The 20,866-nt window shown below is 51.1% G+C and overlaps 1 protein-coding gene across 9 annotated transcripts in view; it reads right to left on the reverse strand.

The window, feature by feature from the left end:
• Positions 1–20,866, reverse strand: part of SEMA4A (semaphorin 4A) — a 733,849-nt gene that overhangs the window by 127,972 nt on the left and 585,011 nt on the right. For all 9 annotated transcript variants that reach the window (XM_069607120.1, XM_069607124.1, XM_069607119.1 and 6 more), the window contains one exon: positions 17,326–17,459. In XM_069607120.1, the coding sequence (XP_069463221.1) occupies positions 17,326–17,413 (88 nt within the window). In that variant the 5' untranslated portion in view covers positions 17,414–17,459. The remainder of the gene's footprint in view (positions 1–17,325; positions 17,460–20,866) is intronic.

Below are 20,866 nucleotides of genomic sequence, written 5' to 3' on the forward strand. Positions count from 1 at the left end.
TGCTCATCCTCATCCAACTCTCTGAAAGTGAGCAGTTTTTCCAAACAGAGACTTGGGGGTTGATCCTTATCCTCTGCAGGGGCCCCCCTCTAGAACAGTCTCCCTGCCTCTCTCCATCTCGAGCCGGAATTCCTTAAATTTCCAGAAACTCCTCAATACCTTCCTCTTCTCCTCTGCCTTCTCTCTACCAGTCCCCGCCAACCTCTGCGTTTTATCTGCCACCACCTCCTTCTGCTCAGCTTGCTGACTGGTCGCCTGGCTCACCACAGAACCTTACAGGTCCCAGGCGCCCACACCAGTCTCTGCACTTGCCTCCGGGGCCAGAGGACTAGTATGCTTATTATTATTGTATATCATTCGGAAATTTGCAAGGCCTTATGAATGATTTTATCCATGTTCCCCTCCCGTCTTGGAGCACTTGGAAGCACTTGTTTTGTGTATAAGCACTTTATAAATAAACAATACAATACAATTAATGAACATCAATCTATTCGAGTATGAACCACGCTTCTTTCTTTCTTGAGTATTCTGAGTGTTCTATTCACACATGTATGTAGCATTTCATGTTAAGTCCTTTTTAAGTAACCCCTTTTATGAAAATGTAGCCCCTATTTTCTGGCACTGGTCTGTGCAAGTGTGTACTCTTTCCTTCCCCGGAAAAGGGAACAGGTAAGCGATTTGATAAACAACACTGTGCACAGTCATCATGTGCAAGACGTTCTGGTTTTTGAGCTTCATTTTTCAGCTGGCTGGTTTCAGTCCAGACTTGCCTACATTTGAAAAAGAAAAACCTGGAGATTCAAGTTACCTGATGTCACGCCCACATCCACGCTAGACTCTGCCCAACTTCCCCACCCACATTTTTTTTAAAAACACAATCACCACAGTGTGATGCAACATATGGGTGGGATTTGCTCGCTATACTGTGCCTTTGCCAAAACCTCCATGTGATTGGCCACTAGCAGTCGGTTTCTAGCCAGTCACATGGAGTTGTGGGCGGGGTTGCTGGCAGTGTCGGAAATCCCAGAGACTCCACGCTCTTCTCAAGAGAAGAGAGTGGAAACCCGGACTCTCCGGCCTAAACCTGGAGAGTAGGCAGTTCTGGCACGCAGGCCTTCCACAGAAGTAGCAACGAGTGTAGACATGGAGGGAGAGTATGTAAATAAGGTTAGGGGAGCAGCAGAGGGGCTCCCTCCACTCTCCACTCTTCCCTTTCTCATTTCAGTGGTGTTAAGCTGGGACTTTATGAACTGTGCTCGTGCGAACTGATTCAAACTGCTTGGCACTTCCGGTTTCCGGTGCGTACCAAGTCTATTCCTCTGCTCACATCGGGGTTCGCTTGTTTCTTGCGCTAGCCTCAGCATCCATGAGTTGGACTAATGTTCCTTCCGGTGCCTCTTTTTTTCGCTCATTGCACCTGGTTCTATTAAAGTATTAGGTCCTGCAGCCGAGGGCTCTTTTGCGTGCTAGCTGAACGGTGCCCAAGTTAAGCAGGTCCCGAGTCCAAGGCGAGGGCCTCTAACGAGAGTGAAGTTCAGTGAGCACACAATAGAGCCCGATGGTAACAGCTCACATGCTATGCGGGCTTGCGCAGGGGGCGAACAGGGGCAGCCTCACCTGGGGTTTCTTGTGACACAGCTTGGCCAGGTCTCCTTGACGAGTGCCCAGGGAGTAACACTGGCGTAACACAAAATGTGGGGGCCCTCCTGCAAGCCCTGTTGAGGGGGGCTCCGCCACTGGCCCCTGCCCCCCACGCTGGGCATGAGCAGCATGGGGCCGCCTGCCCCGAAGGGTCTGCGGGGGGTGGGGTGGAGGGCCCGTTACGCCAGTGAGTGGACCCATCACAAAGGGAAGTTTGGGATGCAGCCTTTACAGGGAGTTAGTGCCTCAGTGCTGAGCTTGATCATTGCCTGGAGAGCGGGAGGCTGCATAGAAGGAGAAGCATACACATCAGACTTCCACTGGTGGCTGGGGCCTCGATTGCCGCGCTCACTGCTGGTCTAAAGAGAAGAAAATATGCTCGAATGCTCCCTGGGATTTTTTATGTTTTTTCCCCTAGACTTATGGGTGCTTTCTTAGAATTCTTGCTGAAATTGCAGGCCATCTGCAGCCTCACAAATCACTCAGCGGTGGACGCAGGAGTGTCAGAGGCCAGGACTGCGTCCTGACATGCAGGTGATCAGAGTGTTTTACTGCAGGTCTGAAAGCGGATATGACGCTCAGACTTCCTGGCCGAGGCACGGTACTGGTTGGGGGTGTCCCCGTCTGCCTCGTAGGGCGCAACTCGAGGGTACATGTGGTTGGACGGAGACCCCACTTTTCTCAGAAGGCTCCTTTATATGGTCATTTCTGGTGACACCACATTCAATTGGTGTGTTAATGCGTCCCCCCACTTTTTTTTTAGGTCTTGACTCCTGCTTCTCAGCCATGGCATTGGCTGTGGGACCCGCCTCGGATTGTGGCTGCATGAGGTGGGGTGGTCGTTGCCATTATAGGAGGTGAGACACCTGCAGTGAACTGGACTCTGAGGCAGGAAGTGCCTCATAGCCAGTGTAGCTGCTTTGGTTGCATTGATGTGTGTACAATATCTGCATCAATAAATAAATATATAATTGGTCTTGTTACAACCCGGCACATTGGTAGTCATTTCAACAACCTAGGAAAGAAAAGAAGCGGAGCAGACTCATGTAGGATTCGGGCCTGTTGCCAGCACAAACCTGGTGCCTCACAAATCTCGACATTAAATCAGGTGAAGTGTTGGGAGGTTAAGAATGAGGAGTGAATGATGTGCAAATGCAGCTGGAAGAGGTCGCCGTGGAGGTAAGAGTCAAAACCCCCTACTATGTCAGCTGCAGCATGTATGTAGCGCCTTGATGACTTTGGGATTAGTGCGCTTTATAAATGTAAAAAACAATAAGTAAACCCAGATAGTCTTCGAATGCTCGTTAGCTAGGGTGGGACGAAACAGCATCCGAAATCGACCTCTTGCAAGAGAAAGGTGGGTCGCATTTGCTGCCAGCGAAGCTGCTTTCAGCAGGCCAGGCTGCGAGTCCGACCACTGTGTGCCTGCAGCGTGTCGTGTCCCTCCGGTTGTCTATTAAGGTCCTCCTCCCTTCCACCGAAAGCTGCAGGGGCCACCACGTGCAGGTGCAGTGTGGCTATAAGAGCTTGGGTGACAGGCAGCTGGAAGGTGACAGGCACCGAAATTCTGCCACATGCGCCGGTCTTCATGGATGCGCACCAAGTTAGAGATGCCTGGGACCGGCCCGGACAGTCTCACACACACACATTTTGCCGAGTTCTTGGTCTCCCGCCCCCACCTTCCCTTCCTCGTGAGCGCTCCTCACCCCCGCGGGGGTTTGAATTGTTATGAAACAGTCAGATTTCCCTATGGCAGAGTCAGCTTCTCTCTTTTTATAGTTTCCTCGGTACCCTTTCATTGTGGGGTGCGATTACCTCCCCATCGCACCCCCCGAATACGGGCAACTAACCAGGGAGCAAAAACACTGCCAGAGGTTTTGCGAGGGTCCGCCTGCTAAGACTTCATTCAAATAAAGTGTACACCATTTGCATTTCGTAGCACATGTTTACAACACAATGGACAAAAGACCGGATTTAAAGGCATGGGGACAGAGCTACCAGGTTAATATCGCCCATGCGCATAAAGAAATCAAACATTTCAAGTCCCCAGAAAGATAGGGTGGTCACAAGAGGCCTCTTAATGCAGTTAATCAAACCGGTACTCTTTCAATGGCTACCATTCAGATCACATGGGATTTCAGCAACAGCCACTCAACCCGCTGAGCTGCCTCTGTGCGCAGGACTTCTCCCTTAACTTTGAAAGAGCTCACCATTAAGTGTGGATTCGTGGCCCTGGTCAATATCACTGCGTTGGGAACCCAGCAGCTGCTTTTAATGACTTCACAGTCAGTGGCGCTTCCTCTCCCGCAGCTTCGACACCCCCCCCCCCCCCCGCTCTCTCATTAGGGCGTACATTTGGTAAAGAAAAACTGTCAACAGGTTCTTACACCCTTTGCTAAAGGACAGAGGGGGCAGATGCCACCCAAGCCCTTCATGCGCCTTCCTGCATGAACATGCATGACTGCGTGTCTCCCAAGCGGGTGACTCTTCACGGAGGCTTGTGCTAGTCCTTTGGCAGGGTGATCCCCTTGAAGACATTCAAAGTGAACCCCTCTTTGGGAGAGCGATGCAGGTCTACTATAAGGCTGGCTCCACTGAAGGAGGTCGACGCACTCCTGCTGATGCCCAAAGGGTGAGTGGAGCAGCGAAAGCGGGGCGCCCACCCGAGGGGCATGACGGGGGTGCACCCTGCTGGTGCGCCTTAGACGAGCCAACTGAAACCCGCTTCTGCTATTTCCAGACGCTCTTGTAATGTTGCGTCTCACCTAGCCCCCAGAGGCGTGGCCTGGGGTGGTACATGCTACCCAGGGCTTTAAGTGGGGTTAGAAATCGAGGGGGGGCCCTCATTCGGGGGCGTGGCTTGTGGGAGGGGCGTGGCCTAAAAAGTACGCAAATCGTAGGGTATACACACAAATATATATAAATGTTATATATTTGTGTGCGTACCTTACTATGGTTTGTGTACTATGCAAGCCATCTTTTCTAAACATAGAAATATGTAACATATTTCTACGTTTATAAAAGATGGCTTGCAAAGTACACAAACCATAGTAAGGTACGCACACAAATATATAACATTTATATATATATGTGTGCATACCCTACGGTTTGACTAGTTTTCAGGCCATCTTTTTTAAACATTTCGTGTTTATAAAAGATGGTTTTGATGGTACACAATTCAAGCCATCTTTTATAAAGCTTTGACTACGGACAAAATTCTCCGTCGGCAAAGCTTTATAAAAGATGGCTTGAAATGTGTACTTTCAAAGCCATCTTTTACAAACCTCGAAATATGTCGAGGAATCCCCAGGTTCGCCGAGGGTTAAAGATGCCTCGGCGACCTGGGGAAACAAAGGGGTGAACTCTCACGCGAGGGGTCACCAGACGCAGTTACTATGACTGACAGAAGTGGCAGCCAGCCTCAGGGATGCTGTGGCTGGCTGCCACTTCTGTCAGCTTGCCTGACTTCATTGCAGGCGCATCGCAGCCGCGACGGGATAATGCATCCCGCCGGTAGGAAGGGGGCCCCGGCAGGGCCCCAGATCAGTCCCACTTTTTGGAGACTGCCGGGGCCCGGCCCCGGCAGGCCCCGGCCCACTTTAAGCACTGGTGCTACCCCTGGAATCTGATTGGCCACCCCATTATCCGAAATTATGATCATTATGTGTGTGTGTGCTCATACTTCATGACACCCATGCTTAAGTCAGTGCCCCACTTGGGCCACCACTGGCAAAAGAGTCTGGACCCACCATTGCTAGCCCCTTCCCCCAAATGAAGTTTTTGCTGCATTACACGCAGTACAGTCCATTGGCATTGCTAAGACTTTGCCTCGAAATGTTTCTCTATTGTTACGACAATTGGCTTAATTGTCCACTGTAGTGTAATAATATCAAGTCTTTTAATATAGTGCTTCATGCCATATTTCTCCGTCTTCTAAGCAGTGTAATAATAGCCTAAGCAGTGTAATAATAGCTATTGCTGCCCAATCCAATGATACTCAATGTATTGTCCGTGGAAGGATAAAGGGCCAAGTCAGCCCTGCTAGGCTTCGATTTGCAAAATCTAGGCAGGTTTGAAACCCGAAACGAGTGCTTAACATTTGAGCTATCCACCCACCAAGTAGCAATGTACAACGCAGCTAGCAACTTGGCAGAGCGCCCAATACAGGCTCATAAGAAATGATAACAATGAAATGCACACTCACCATGGAATCTCCTACGTGCCTAAAAACATTTCAGTTTGCAGTATGCCCTATATCAAAAACTCATCCTCTGGCTCCCATCATACACCGACGATGACCGTCTTCTACCTAAGCGCCACTCCTGGTGGCCATCTTCAGATTTGTACTGCACGCTTCTGTGTTGGGAGTCCTCTGCTTGCTCTCCGAGCTATTTTTAGTGCCTTTAGAGTTTTTTGAAATAATATTGCCAATTTTTGTCTGCTTTCTGCTTAATTGTTTGTCCGAAAGTTGACTACTGGCAGTGGGGACCCGCTTTTGGCAAAGATAACTGTACATCGCGGTCTAGCAGATCTTTCATCAAAGTTTCGACAAGGCCTGGGCATGGGTTACATCACACCAATCTACCATGGGCGAGGAGAAGAGATGCCTTTTCAAATTCTGTGGGAAATGTGGATTGCAGAATGTGTACATCGAAGATCATCACCATAAATGTCTATATTGCCTACATTCGGACCATGATGAGGATAGCTGCAAAGTCTGGCAGGGGTTTTTGAACAAGACAGAGAAAGACTGCTACAGCAGGCTGGCGGCGTGGCTCAAATCAGGCAAGGCCTCTGACTCGGTGTACGGGCATGGTCATGCCTCCCCCAGGACTGGCTAGTCCCACGAGCAAACTCTCTTAGAAAAGAGGTTGTGGTCCTTTGAGGACACCCTGCCTGCGAGGGTCCAAAAAAAGGCTAAACTGCACGACATTGATCCCACTGGGTTTGCTGCAGCTGCAGGTCTCAGCTCGGGAAGGACTAGGTCGCCGTCACAACTACTTCAACGGCAAGACTACCTGTGAGAGGCGCTCCCTGGAAGAGAAAGTCCTTGACTCCGTCAAACGTCTGCTTACCATCGGTTGGACACGCGACGATAGAGAAATCTAAAAGTGGCCCTTCTCTGCCCCCCTCAGTGACACCATTGTCACTGGCAGCTCTACTGGCCAAAACAACCTCATCATCGCAGTCACAACCATGTCGACGAAGGCCCCTCCCACCACCCCGTCGACGACCCTTGTCAATGACCTTGTCGATGACCACTACTACTTCTTGGAAAGGAGGACTGGCCATGAAGGTGGTGTGCACAGTTGCGGTGGTGGCCGTTCCTCGAGTGTCCCTGCCTCCATGGTGTAAGGCAGCTTCTGCGGCATGGGCGAAGACCCCTGGAATGGGGACAACTCCACTGGTCGCCGTACTGCAGAAGTTTCCAGAGAGGGGAAAGAATAAAGCTCCTACTGACCCTGAAAAGGGTGCACTCCCACGAGCTACCCCGGAGAAGCCTGTGCAGATTTATACAAGCTCCGACGAAGGTGACAATAATCTGCTCAAAGACTATTATTCAAACCACAAAGGGGGTTTTGACCCATGAGGTGATCCCGTTTCCCCACATCGCCAGAGAAGGTGCATCAGTCCGGAAGCTCCATAACTCCATCCCTTCACACCTGAGCCGAGGGACGTGTCTTTGGACATTCTCACTACGCTGCACACACTTGTTTCAGAAATTCAGCAGAGAATGCCTCCCACACTGGGCCCTACCCCATCTAGGAGCCCCCAGAGACTGCCTCCCTGGAGTCCCCTCCAGCGCAAGCACTGGTCTAAGGACCCGGCTGGTCCAAGACATCAACAAACACCACCACCGCCGCCTCCACCTAGGGACATGACTCTGACTGGGGATCTGGCAGCACACACGGACACGGATGCAGCAACTATGGTGACGGACACCGATGAAGCCGATGACTGCGTGCCAGCGTACAGTGAACCGGTGGGCGCAGATGATCCATGAAGGGCTTCTCGTCTGGATAAGGTTGGCTCTTTTCAAGCAATGCTGTCCAGGGCTGTGGATCTTTTTCAACTGGTGCCTGAGAAGACTAAAAAGGAAGGGTTCCTTTACCAGAGACGTGAGTCCAGACAGAAGACAATCATGTCCGGACCTTGCTAGACGATATCTGGGATGAGGGCTTGGTCCTCATGAAGACTCAGGGCACTGCTCCACCCAGGCGGGATAGACTCAAGAAGAAATACAGGGTCCCAAGTACCTGCAGTCCCAGCCTTCACCCGACTCTGTATTTCGGCCACAGGTAGGAAACGCTTGGCAAACCCATCATCCTTTTCCAGGGTGCCCTCGGAACAGGAGGGGAAGAAGCTGGACTCCATGGGAAAAGGGATCATCTGTACTGCTGCCGGCACCATTAAGGCCACTAACGCCCTGGCTATCCTGTCCCGCTATGATTGGCAGCTATGGTATAAATTGGGCCCTATTCTGAACTTCTTACCTGAGGACAAGAAGGTGGAAATTCTGGCACTGTTCCAAGAAGGTGAAGTGGCCTCAAACCACGCCATTACAGTGGCAGTGGCCATCGCGGACACCGGGTTCTGGCAGATGGGCAACAGAGTGTTGCTTCGTCAGCAGGGATGGCTCAAACCCACCAACTTCAGACCAGACATTCAGTCCAAGGTGCTGGACATGCCGTTTGATGGAGTGAACCTCTTTGGCATGACCGTCAACGAGTCTCTGCAAATTATCAAGACGGACACTGAGATGGTGCTTTCGCTAGGTACCATACAGCAACGTTGGTTGTCACTCTTTGGTTCCTGGAGAGGAAAGTCGGCAGGTCCTCCAAGGGATATTCCACCCCATATCCACAGCCTTCCTGCTCCACAACTCAGGAGGCGAACAGAGGTGGTTCGCAGGCATATGACAGAGGAGGACAGCATCGGCGCCGCCCGCAGGGCAGGGCCTCAACCCCAAAACAGGTCTGAACCACCCATGGTCTCAGGCCCCCACTCTTGCACCCCAGTGGGAGGCCGGCTGGCGAAGTTCGTCAGCATGTGGAAAACCATCATCACCGACAGATGGGTTCTCTCGGACAGGGGCACACCTTGGAGTTCCAACACAGGTCCCCTCATATTCCTGCAGTGGCTCCACAAGAACAATATGGTGCAGCTGCTGCAGGAGGTCAACGCCATGTTAAAGAAAGGGGTGATAGAGCCCGTCCCCCAGTGTACTCCAGATACTGTCTGGTCTGAAAGAAGTAAGAAGGGTGTAGGCTGATCCTGGACCTAAGATGCCTCAACACATACTTGAAGTCCCAGAAGTTCAGGGTGGATATACTGCAGCACATGCTCGGCCAACTAGAGGAAGGCGAATTCCTGGCGTAGCTGGATCTGGAGGACACCTACTTCCACGTCCTCATCCCCCAGAAGCATTGCAAGTTCCAGCGGTTTGTGGTCCAGGGAAGACACTACCAGTTCAAGGCTCTCCCCTTCTGCTTGAAATTGGCCCCAAAGTGTCTTTACAAAGTGCTTGGCTCCAGTGGCGGCACATCTTCATCTCGAGGGAATCCACGTCTACCCTTATCTGGACGATTGGCTTGTGTCATCCCCCTCTCAAACGTGCACGAGCCAGCACACAGCGAGGACTGTGTGTTTGCTGACGCATCTCAGAACACTCTTTTTCTGGGTGCCCGACTCAAAACAGGCACTTTTCTGGTATCTCCCTCGGAAGAGAGGGTAGGAGCCATCCTAGGAAAGGTGCAGCACCTGTCATCGGTGTGGTTGGCTAAGGTGTGAGCCATCAAGTCACTTCTGGGCATGATGTTCTCCTGCATGAACCTCACCCACCTTTGCAGACTTCAGATGAGGCCTCTCCAGGGGTTTCTGGATGCAAGGTGGCTACAAGTCTCCAGGTCCTGGACGGACATGATCACCCTCAACGGGGGGTTCTGACAGGCAATGCAGTGGTGGGGAGTGCACCCTCATCTCATGCAAGAAGTTCCATTCCAAATCCCTCCTTACCAAGAGACGATGACCACAGATGCTTCTCTGGAAGGTTGGGAAGCCCACACCGGACAGCTGCATGTCAGAAGCCTCTGGCTGCCAGAAGAAAAGACCCTTGACATCAATGTCCTAGAGCTTCTGGCCATCTTTTGGGCCCTCAAGTTCCTGCTGCCATCTCTGAGGGGCAAGGCGGTGAGGATTTTCACTGACAACATCACCACCATGTTCTACATCTGGAAGCAGGGCGGGATGTTCTCTAAAGCTCTCTCCAGGAACGCCCAGGATCTGTGGCACTGGGCCATTCGGCAGGACATGTTTCGCATCCCTTTTCACCTGGTGGGCATCAATAACACCATTGCACAATCATTCAGCAGGGAGCTACATTCTTGCCACAAGTGGGAGCTTTGCCAGGACCAAGTGGCTCTTCTATTCCACAAATGGGGTCAACCACAGATCAATCTTTTCACGATGAATTCCGAGTGTCAGGAGTTTGCCAGCAGGTTCCCACAGCCGGGGAGCATGGGGTATGTGTTCTTGTTCCTGTGTAAGGGACTTTTCCTATATGCTTTTCATCTGTTCCCACTCCTGCTACAAGTGATCAACACACGCAGAGAGTATCACTGCAAGATGATACTAGTTGCTCTGGCGTGGCCTCGACAAATCTGGTATCCAGACCTGCTACGTCTGTTGGAGGCTCCGTCCATCAGGATGTTACTAATTCCTGATCTTCTCTCCAGAGAGTGAGGGCCGACTCTGCACCACAACCCAGTGTTGCAGAATCTCAGGGCCTGGCTCCTGCAGCCCTAGAATTTTGATATTATTCTATACCTACGGAGTGTAAGGACATCCTGGCCAAGGCCAGAGCCTCTTCAACATTGACATGCTATGACCAAAACTGGAAACATTTCTCCGTGTGTTGCCGGGCTCAGAAGATTGTTCCTCTGCGTGTCACAGTCCGGCAGCTCCTTCCATACCTGCTTTCCTTGGCTAAGGCTGGACTGGCTCACGCCTCTATCAAGGAGCACCTGGCGGCCATATCCCCTTACACCAGGACACCGGGCAGGCCATCCCTATGGTCGCACAGACTCATCAAGGAGTACCCGAAAGGCTTCTTCAGGACTTTTCCACTGTTGAAGGCTCCTGCCCCAGCTTGGGAACTCAATGTGGTCTTGACTAGACTCATGGGGCCACCCTTTGAGCCAATGCATCAAGCCCTGCTCAAGTTTCTCTCATGGAAGACGGCTTTCCTTGTGGCAATCACCTCGGATAGGTGGGTCAGGGAGATCCAGGCCCTGTCTTGTAAGCAGCTGTACTTGTCCTTCCACGCTTCAAGGGTGGTACTGCATACACACCCCCACCTTTATGCCGAAGGTCCCGTCGGAATTCCACCTCAATGAACCTTTGGTGTTGCCTGGCTTCTTCCCGAATCCGTTGTCGCCGGCGGAAGGGGGCCTTGCATTCGCTAGATGTTGTTCGTGCCTTGAAGTTCTATGTGGCATGCAAGTAGGGGTTTCGGAAGACTTCTCAATTGCTTATCAATTTTGGAGGTGTGAATCATGGTAAGGCCTTGATGAAGGCTTCCATCTCTAGGTGGCTCTCCGGCTGCACCATGCACTGTCATCGGCTGGCTAACAGACCCCTTGCAGGCCGGTCGAGAGCCCATTCCACCAGAGCCATTGCAGCAACAACAGCATTTCTTTTTGGTGTAACCCTGCTTGACATCTGCTGGGCTGCTATGTGGAGGTCCACACACACCTAAAAGAGGTTCTACTGTGTCGACAGGAATTCTAGGGAGTAGTCCGATGTCGGCAAGCACTGCTACGCAATCTGTTTACTTGAGGTGAGTCTGTTCCAGGGGTGAGTGTTTCTTGCTTCTGTTGAACCTTACCACCCCCGTGGTTGTGTATATGTACTGCTGTGTAATCGTTATTCATGAGCATGGGAATCCATGCCATACCCCATGCTTGAGAAGGTTTACGTTACTTACTTATAACTCTTGTTCTCCAGCATGGGTCTGACATGGATTCACATGCAAAACCTCCCTCTTCCCTTCTGTGGCTCTTCTTGGTTCATTCTGCCACTTTACATGCTTAACAAATCTGAAGATGGCCACCAGGGGTGGAGCTTAAGGAGAGCACTGTCATTGGATGGGTGCAGTAGGAATCAGAGGACAGCAATGGGCTTAGAGGAGAAATTGAGTTTTCAAGCTAAAGTAAAACTGTTTTTTCTTTTACTGAGGATTCCCGGCCTGACGACACGGAATATTCATGAGCATGTGAATCCATGCCAGACCCCATGTAGGAGAACCTGTAGTTACAGGTAAGTAACTTAAACCTTAGTCACTTTCCCATTACCTTTTTATCACTCCAGTGGCACCGGGAAATAAAGGCTGTACAGTATAACTTTGATATACAACCTCCATCCTTACGCCAGTTGATATCCCTTTGAAGAGTGCACCTATGGGGGAGATGATCCTAAATCCTATAGGGCAGATTGGAAAAGCAGAGAATTGGACAAGCGAAATGACCCATGCTTGGTAAGATTCACAGAAGGCGGGGGAGTTGTGTCTGGCAGCAAACAGAGGGCCCACAATCTCGAGAAATATGCAAAGCGAAGACAGATGTTTTAACTCACAGAAAGGAGGCGTAGGAAAGGCTGAAAGAGCAAGAGCGAGACAAAACACAGGACAACCAGCCAGCCATGAACATCTGTGCTGTGTCGTGTGTCGCGAGAGAGGATCTGTCCATACGATGGATTTATTTGGGATAGCAAAGACTTGCAGTTGAGGGTCACTCCTGCGGTGTCTGTAGAAACACATTGAAAGACCAGGATTTCCTTCACCAAAGCCTGCAACATTTAACATCAAAAGTTACACAATTCTGCAAAATGTTGCGATTGTTCCCTGCATGATTTGCCACGATTGTTCACATTTGCTTCTGAGAGTGTATGTATTTTTTCTAAATTAGAAAAGCCACTGGATTGTGCAGTTTTCTAACTGCTTTGTGCAGGATAGACAGGGTGTGCCAGAGACCCTAGAGCTGTGTGCGTTTCCCAGCAGCGTGCCATTCCCACATGGGCACAGACAGTTCTTTGCAAAAGAACTTGGCTGGGAATCTGTTCCAATCCCACAGTTGGATGCAAGAGTTTTCTGGTGGATAACTAGGGTGTCCCCAAACCACTCCCTGATTGTGATCATGTGTGATCATGGGGCGCGTGTGACTCACCTGCAGGGACAGTTTTTGAAAAGGGAATTACTCTCTAACGTCCATACGTCTAACTTGGTATGAGTGTCATGCCAGTCAGTGTTATATACTATTTGGCGTCAGTGGCATGTCAAACAATTGTACCTGGTGTGCACATTTGCCCCCCTAAGACACAGCACTCAGTCTCCCGAACAGCTAGCCCGGCCAACCTCATACAGACCTGCATGAACTATGCGATACACCTCAACCCTATATACGCTGCATCTCAGCGGAAGCACCTGAGAATTAGCGATTGGAGGTGTTCTGCGGTTATGTCGTGCCACTTGGCAGCATTTCGACGATATGGTTTCAGCTGGTTACAGCTAAGGACTCTGAGATGAGATACATTTTTGTATAGGTTAAAACGTATCATGGCCAACCTGGACCTAGTCACACCTTGTTTACACATGTATTCCATTGTAATACTCCTATGGGTCCAGACAACTGCGGCCGGGATTCTTCTGTGTCAACCACACAACACCGTCCACAAAGGCCCTATGCACTGAAGATCCGGGTTAAGGCTCTATGGGCCTCATTATAAGTTTGCCGGTCTGAAAATAAGGGTGCCGGTAAGCTCACCGGCACCCTTGTTTCCGGACCGGCAAACTACGAGTCCGCCTGCCGTGGCTGCAGTGCCCAACATGTCTGACGCTGCCTGGTGCAGCAGCCACGGTAGGCAGACTCGTCATGGGAGCAACGGCAGGGTTCCCGCCAGACCCGTAATGAGGCCCTATGCGTTGTCCCTAGATCAATCTATGGATTATCATTCCACTTTCGGTCTTAAATGTTTCAACAATCACTCCCAAGTGGGTCTGCCTGGTGAGCATCGTCTGTCCTTTATCCCTAGATAGTCCTATATCCCTAGATGGTCCCTTTGGTGGTCGTCGGGTGTCCTACACCCTTGGATAGTCTCTCTGGTGGACATCGACTGTCCTATAGCCCTAGATGGGCCTATGTCCCTAGGTGGTCCTACATTTATAGGTGGTCTCTCTGGTGAGCGTTGTCTGTTCTATATCCCTAGATGGTCCTATATCGCTAGATGGTCTCTTCGGTGGGGGTTGCCTGATTTATACCCTAGATCATGGGTCTGCAGCCTTTGGCTCTCCAGGTGTTTTGGACTACAACTCCCATCACACCTAATTAGCATAGTCAATAGCCAGATATCATGGGAATTGCAGTCCAAAATATCCGGCGAGCCAGAGGTTGCAGACTGCTGCCCTACATTGTCATACAGTCCTATATGTTCTCCCTAGTAGGCGTTGCATATCCTATATCCCTAGATGCTCCTATCTCCCTAGATGGTCGCATTGGTGGGCATCACATGACTTATATCCATAGACAGTCATATAGCCTTAGATGATCTCTCTAGTAGGCATCGCCTGTCCTATGTCCCTAGATGGTCCCTTTGGTGGGCATCGCCTGTCCTATATCCCTAGATTGTCCTATATCCCTAGATGGTCCTATATTTATTATTTATTTATACGTTTGTAAAGCGCCAGCAGCCTGCAGGCATCGGGGCACTAGGTGTTCTCTCTGGTGGGCGTCGCCTGTCCTATATCTCTAGATGGTCCTATATTTATTATGTATTTATACGTTTGTAAAGCGCCAGCAGCCCACAGGCATCGGGGCACTAGGTGTTCTCTCTGGTGGGCGTCGCCTGTCCTATATCTCTAGGTGGTTCCTTTATCGCTATATGGTCCTATGTCCCTGTATTGTCCGATATACATAGATGGCATCTCTGGTGGGTGTCACCTGTCCTATGTCCCTAGATGGTCCTATTTCCCTAGGTGTTCTCTCTGGTGGGTGTCACCTGTCCCACGTCCCTAGATGGTCCTATTTCCCCAGGTGTTCTCGCTGGTGGGTGTCACCTGTCCTATGACCCTAGATGGTCCTATTTGCCTAGATGTTCTCTCTGGTGGGTGTCGCCTGTCCTATGTCCCTAGATGGTCCTATTTCCCTAGGTGTACTCTCTGGTGGGTGTCACCTGTCCCACGTCCCAAGATGGTCCTATTTCCCTAGGTGTTCTCTCTGGTGGGTGTCACCTGTCCTCTATCCCTAGATGGTCCTATTTCCCTAGGTGTCCTCGCTGGTGGGTGTCACCTGTCCCACGCCCCTAGATGGCCCTATTTCCCTTGGTGTCCTCTCTGGTGGGTGTCACCTGTCCCACGCCCCTAGATGGTCCTATTTCCCTAGGTGTTCTCTCTGGTGGATGTCACCTGTCCCACGCCCCTAGATGGTCCTATTTCCCTGGGTGTTCTCTCTGGTGGGTGTCACCTGTCCTCTATCCCTAGCTGGTCCTATTTCCCTAGGTGTTCTCTCTGGTGGATGTCACCTGTCCCACGCCCCTAGATGGTCCTATTTCCCTGGGTGTTCTCTCTGGTGGGTGTCACCTGTCCTCTATCCTTAGCTGGTCCTATTTCCCTAGGTGTTCTCTCTGGTTGGTGTCACCTGTCCTCTATCCCTAGATGGTCCTATTTCCCTAGGTGTCCTCGCTGGTGGGTGTCACCTGTCCCACGCCCCTAGATGGCCCTATTTCCCTCGGTGTCCTCTCTGTTGGGTGTCACCTGTCCCCCGCCCCTAGATGGTCCTATTTCCCTAGGTGTTCTCTCTGGTGGATGTCACCTGTCCCACGCCCCTAGATGGTCCTATTTCCCTAGGTGTCCTCGCTGGTGGGTGTCACCTGTCCACGCCCCTAGATGGTCCTATTTCCATAGGTGTTCTCTCTGGTGGATGTCACCTGTCCCACGCCCCTAGATGGTCCTATTTCCCTGGGTGTTCTCTCTGGTGGGTGTCACCTGTCCTCTATCCCTAGCTAGTCCTATTTCCCTAGGTGTTCTCTCTGGTGGATGTCACCTGTCCCACGCCCCTAGATGGTCCTATTTCCCTGGGTGTTCTCTCTGGTGGGTGTCACCTGTCCTCTATCCTTAGCTGGTCCTATTTCCCTAGGTGTTCTCTCTGGTGGGTGTCACCTGTCCCACGCCCCTAGATGGTCCTATTTCCCTAGGTGTTCTCTCTGGTGGATGTCACCTGTCCCACGCCCCTAGATGGTCCTATTTCCCTGGGTGTTCTCTCTGGTGGGTGTCACCTGTCCCACGCCCCTAGCTGGTCCTATTTCCCTAGGTGTTCTCTCTGGTGGGTGTCACCTGTCCCACACCCCTAGATGGTCCTATTTCCCTAGGTGTTCTCTCTGGTGGGTGTCACCTGTCCCACGCCCCTAGATGGTCCTATTTCCATGGGTGTTCTCTCTGGTGGGTGTCACCTGTCCTCTATCCCTAGCTGGTCCTATTTCCCTAGGTGTTCTCTCTGGTGGGTGTCACCTGTCCCACGCCCCTAGATGGCCCTATTTCCCTAGGTGTTCTCTCTGGTGGGTGTCACCTGTCCCACGCCCCTAGATGGTCCTATTTCCCTAGGTGTTCTCTCTGGTGGATGTCACCTGTCCCACGCCCCTAGCTGGTCCTAATTCCCTAGGTGTTCTCTCTGGTGGGTGTCACCTGTCCCACGCCCCTAGATGGCCCTATTTCCCTAGGTGTTCTCTCTGGTGGATGTCACCTGTCCCACGCCCCTAGATGGTCCTATTTCCCTAGGTGTTCTCTCTGGTGGATGTCACCTGTCCCACGCCCCTAGATGGCCCTATTTCCCTCGGTGTCCTCTCTGGTGGGTGTCACCTGTCCCACGCCCCTAGATGGTCCTATTTCCCTAGGTGTTCTCTCTGGTGGATGTCACCTGTCCCACGCCCCTAGATGGTCCTATTTCCCTAGGTGTTCTCTCTGGTGGGTGTCACCTGTCCCACGTCCCTAGATGGTCCTATTTCCCTAGGTGTTCTCTCTGGTGGGTGTCACCTGTCCTCTATCCCTAGATGGTCCTATTGCCCTAGGTGTCCTCGCTGGTGGGTGTCACCTGTCCCACGCCCCTAGATGGCCCTATTTCCCTCGGTGCCCTCTCTGGTGGGTGTCACCTGTCCCACGCCCCTAGATGGTCCTTTTTCCCAGGGTGTTCTCTCTGGTGGATGTCACCTGTCCCACGCCCCTAGATGGTCCTATTTCCCTGGGTGTTCTCTCTGGTGGGTGTCACCTGTCCTCTATCCCTAGCTGGTCCTATTTCCCTAAGTATTCTCTCTGGTGGGTGTCACCTGTCCCACGCCCCTAGGTGCTCCTCTGGTGGACGCCCTATATCAGGCGTGTACACGGATCGTACCCCTACTCTGGCTTCCCACCATCTCTCCTCTTGATTGATAGTGCACCTTAGGGTCATCTATTTTCCATGCTCTCATAATGTGTGCCACCATTTATTGTCCCTGCATAGTTTTGTGTAGCGCATTGATGCCCGGGGTGGTCCAACACTGGTCTCTATAAAATATGTGCGATGTCTTTAAAAACACGGCAAGTTCAGCATTGGCCACTATTAAAAGAATCCCTGAAGGCTGGCAGCCATCCCCTCCACTTACCCCAGGAGAAAGTGATCCGCGGGATGAGGTCCGCGCAGAGGGCGGCGGGCAGCGCCCACCAGAGCAGGAAGCAGGTGCAGGCAGACATGGCTGGGTCCCCGGCGCTGGAGCGCTGCGGCGGAGGATCACTGGAGCTGTGGAGGGCGAGAGGCGACAAGGGAACACGGGCTGTTAACCGCCGACAGTACAGTACACCACAGGCAGGCAAGCAGAAGCAGCAAGGACTGCAGCACACGCGCGGAAAGCGCACGAGTAACCCCCGACCACACGCCCAGCCGTACTTCCTCCACCCCCCACGCCCCCTAACCCCCGCCCGCTGCTTGAGTGCAACCCATGCAGCCTGTCCCTACAAACAGCACTCATGTGAACCCGGAGCTAGAAGGGAACACAACACCCGCCATGAGGATGAAGGCATTTCTGCAACACAGACAACATACAGCAGAAAAAAAGTTATATTGACCGCACCCTACAGAGGTGCCGTTACCTCTTGAGCATTCGTGTTATTGCCGGAAGGCGAGCATCACTAAATGCTGTATTCCAAAGAACTCTGAAATGTTAAAGTCGGAGGTAGCTTTGCCGGGGGTTTGAACCTCTGGTTTTATGATTGCTGCATCAGGACCACAACCCAATGCGCTATTCCACCGATGAGCCCCAGAAGCCGCTTGCCAGAGGCCCACATAATTACCGTGATATTGTTGTGGCCCGAAAGGAGCCATTTTGTATTTGACTTCTTTGCAGATTTGGTTGCGGCGCAGCCTTGATAGACATCTAGCCTGAGGCCGTCACAGAAACACAGCCCCGCCCCCACCCTCTTGACTCCCCACCTGAAGTGACTATAGATGCCCCCATTCTGCATAACTCAGCGATGTGGCCCCAGCTACCACACACTCCTCGATGCACTGTGCCTCACTTAGGGAAGAAGACCTATAACAAGACTACATTTCCCGGAATGCAATCTGCCTAAGTGCAGCAGCCCCAAATGAACTTCATAAACTAGAACATGCTGGACCGCGTGTAGTAGAGTGCACCTCCATTAACACACTTGTCTCAAGAGAGAACACTGAACCAATTACACAAGATTGTCTCATTAGTCCTCTCAGCTTCTAGCCCACTCATACATGCTCATACTGGTTGAGATTTCAGGGGGGTGGAGGGGGGGGGGGTCTGGTTTGCAGGGCCGGACTGGGAACGGTTACGAATGGCTGAAACACTTTGGAAAGACAGAAAAGGGGAAAGAAAGAGGGTGGCTAAAGCAGACTGCCCCTTATTGCCTTTCTACCCCTGCTGTATGTTATGTAAATGTTCTTATACCACACACTGTTGCCACCTTCGTGGTCTCCTGGCGCTCTGGCCGATCTGCAATACACGGGGAGAGGTGGGTATGTTAGTATGACTAAAAGAGCAAGAGAGCTGTGATGTGTTGTTGGCAGCCTCAGTTCAGACACACTGGTCACTGACCGTAGGTGTGTTTTTCAGTTGGTGGCCGCCATGTGGCGTTGGGTGACATTATGTGTGGTGTTTTTCGTTGTTGTGTTGTGAAGTTTGTGCAGTTTGTGGAGCTGTAGAGGTATGGTTGTGTTTAGTTCAGAGTTTGAGAGTTGTATGCAGAAGGGTTATTTATTAGTACGGTTAGTGGCAGTGCATTTCCACCCCCCCCCCTCGTCTTACTAGATGCGATACATATCCCTTCTCCTGCCGTTCATTCTAGAGTGTAGCAATTGCCACACCCACAAGGACCCCCAGGAGTAATGTATTCCTTGTGCCCCGTGGTCAGTCTGTGGGCTGTCTGGTTTCTGCATAAGGCCGTATTCCTTTATGTGTGACAACATTCAAACCCTTGGTGGACAACTGCCCCTCCGCTGTTTCCACGATTGGCCCTCTATCAGGATGGGTACACTTCAGGTCTGAAACCACCCTTCCCAGTCAGTCGCCTCTCTTCTCCCCTGTCCTCTGCTCCGGTCCGGCCTACTCCCCATTCCTTTTCTGTTGTGTGTTTGTATCATGGTGCGTGGTTGTTGTTCAGTCCTTTTCATCCCGTTCAGAGCTGAAGTGCAAGGTTTTTAGAAGTTTTCTGAATTTTGGATGTGCTTTCATAGTTGGTATTTCTCTGGGGAGAGAGTTCCAAAGTTTTGCAGCAATGCAAGAGAATGCTGATCCGCCAATTTATTTCCTCGTGTATGGTTTCGTTTCTAAGCGGATGTCGTCAGTAGATCTGAGTGATCTAGTCGGCGGGTAGATGGTGATATTCTTTTGTATGAATTACGCTGCTAGGCCGTGGATTGCTCTGTGTTTTATGCACATTGTTTTGAAGGGGATTTGTTTTTTGGACTGGGAGCCAATGTAGCATCCTTAGCACTGGTGTGATGTGGTCTCTTTGTGAGAGTTTGAGAAGTCTGACCGCTGAATTCTGTATGTGTTGCAGTTTCCTTAGTGAGTAGTCCAGCATTCCGAGGTATAGGCTGTTCGCGTAGTCTGTCCTGGACATAATGAGGGAGATAATGGCCAGTGTTTTGTACGCGAAGTAGAGGAATGGTAGAATATTTTTGATTGTGGGAAGATGGAAGAAGCATTGCCTAATTATTGCATTTACTTGAGGTTCTAGAGTTAACTCGTTGTCCATTAGGATTCCAAGGTTTTTAACTACTTTGGACGGTGTGGGTGGCGTTCCCAGTTCTGTGCGCTATGGGATGTACTGGTTGTTTCCTTGGTTGTCGGGTGTAATCATGATTTCCGTCTTGTCCGGGTTGATCTTGAGGTTATTAGTGTTCATCCATTGATAGAGTTCTTTGAGACAGTCTATTAGCATTTGGTTCTCATCTTGTTTATCGCCGATTCTGAAGAGGCATTGCCTTGGTTGTTAACTTCATACCAAGCCACCACTACAACTGGGCAACTGGGCACTGAACCACCCAGCAACACACTGGGGCCATTTGGCACCCCAGAGGATTTTTTTAATGATTGTATTACTTTTTTAAATGCCTTAGCTCTGGCCTGGGTGAGTGGTAAACTAATGTTTAGTTAGACTTTGGAAAAATAGGAAGATCAGACCTCTCAAGTTGTCCTAAGCCAGGCACGAGTAGCCGCCCAGCCCTGATTTGTCCATGGCATTCTGGGAGTTGTAGTTATACTTATTGCATTTGAAATATGAGACCTAGAGTCAAATATTGAACAGGGAAACTCTTGGCCTGACCTGTAGGAACCTGCGTGTTCTGGAGCTAGTCCCTGTGTACCCTGGAGAGCTACCCCCAACTCCTAACGTTCCCCACTAGGCCTATGTTATCCCGTGAACACTTTTATCCCTTTGTACTTGTGTTGCTTTAATGGGAATTCCCAAAATGTTTAGAACCAAACTCAGCAACGGAATTCCCCATTCCAGTGGAAGGGAACCTTTGCACATTGTCTTCACTTTTGGCAGCCCCTGAAAGTCAATATGTGGACATTTGCTTTGGGGAAGAGCATGGGCATGAGGTTACGATTTGGATGACGTCACTTCCTCGTGCTTCCTACAGTGCTGAGGTTTTCTTTTGTATTCTGACAGAGC

This window comes from Ambystoma mexicanum, chromosome 1p (genome assembly GCF_040938575.1).
Source record: "Ambystoma mexicanum isolate Mex_15411 chromosome 1p, UKY_AmexF1_1, whole genome shotgun sequence".
Classification (NCBI taxonomy): domain Eukaryota; kingdom Metazoa; phylum Chordata; class Amphibia; order Caudata; family Ambystomatidae; genus Ambystoma; species Ambystoma mexicanum.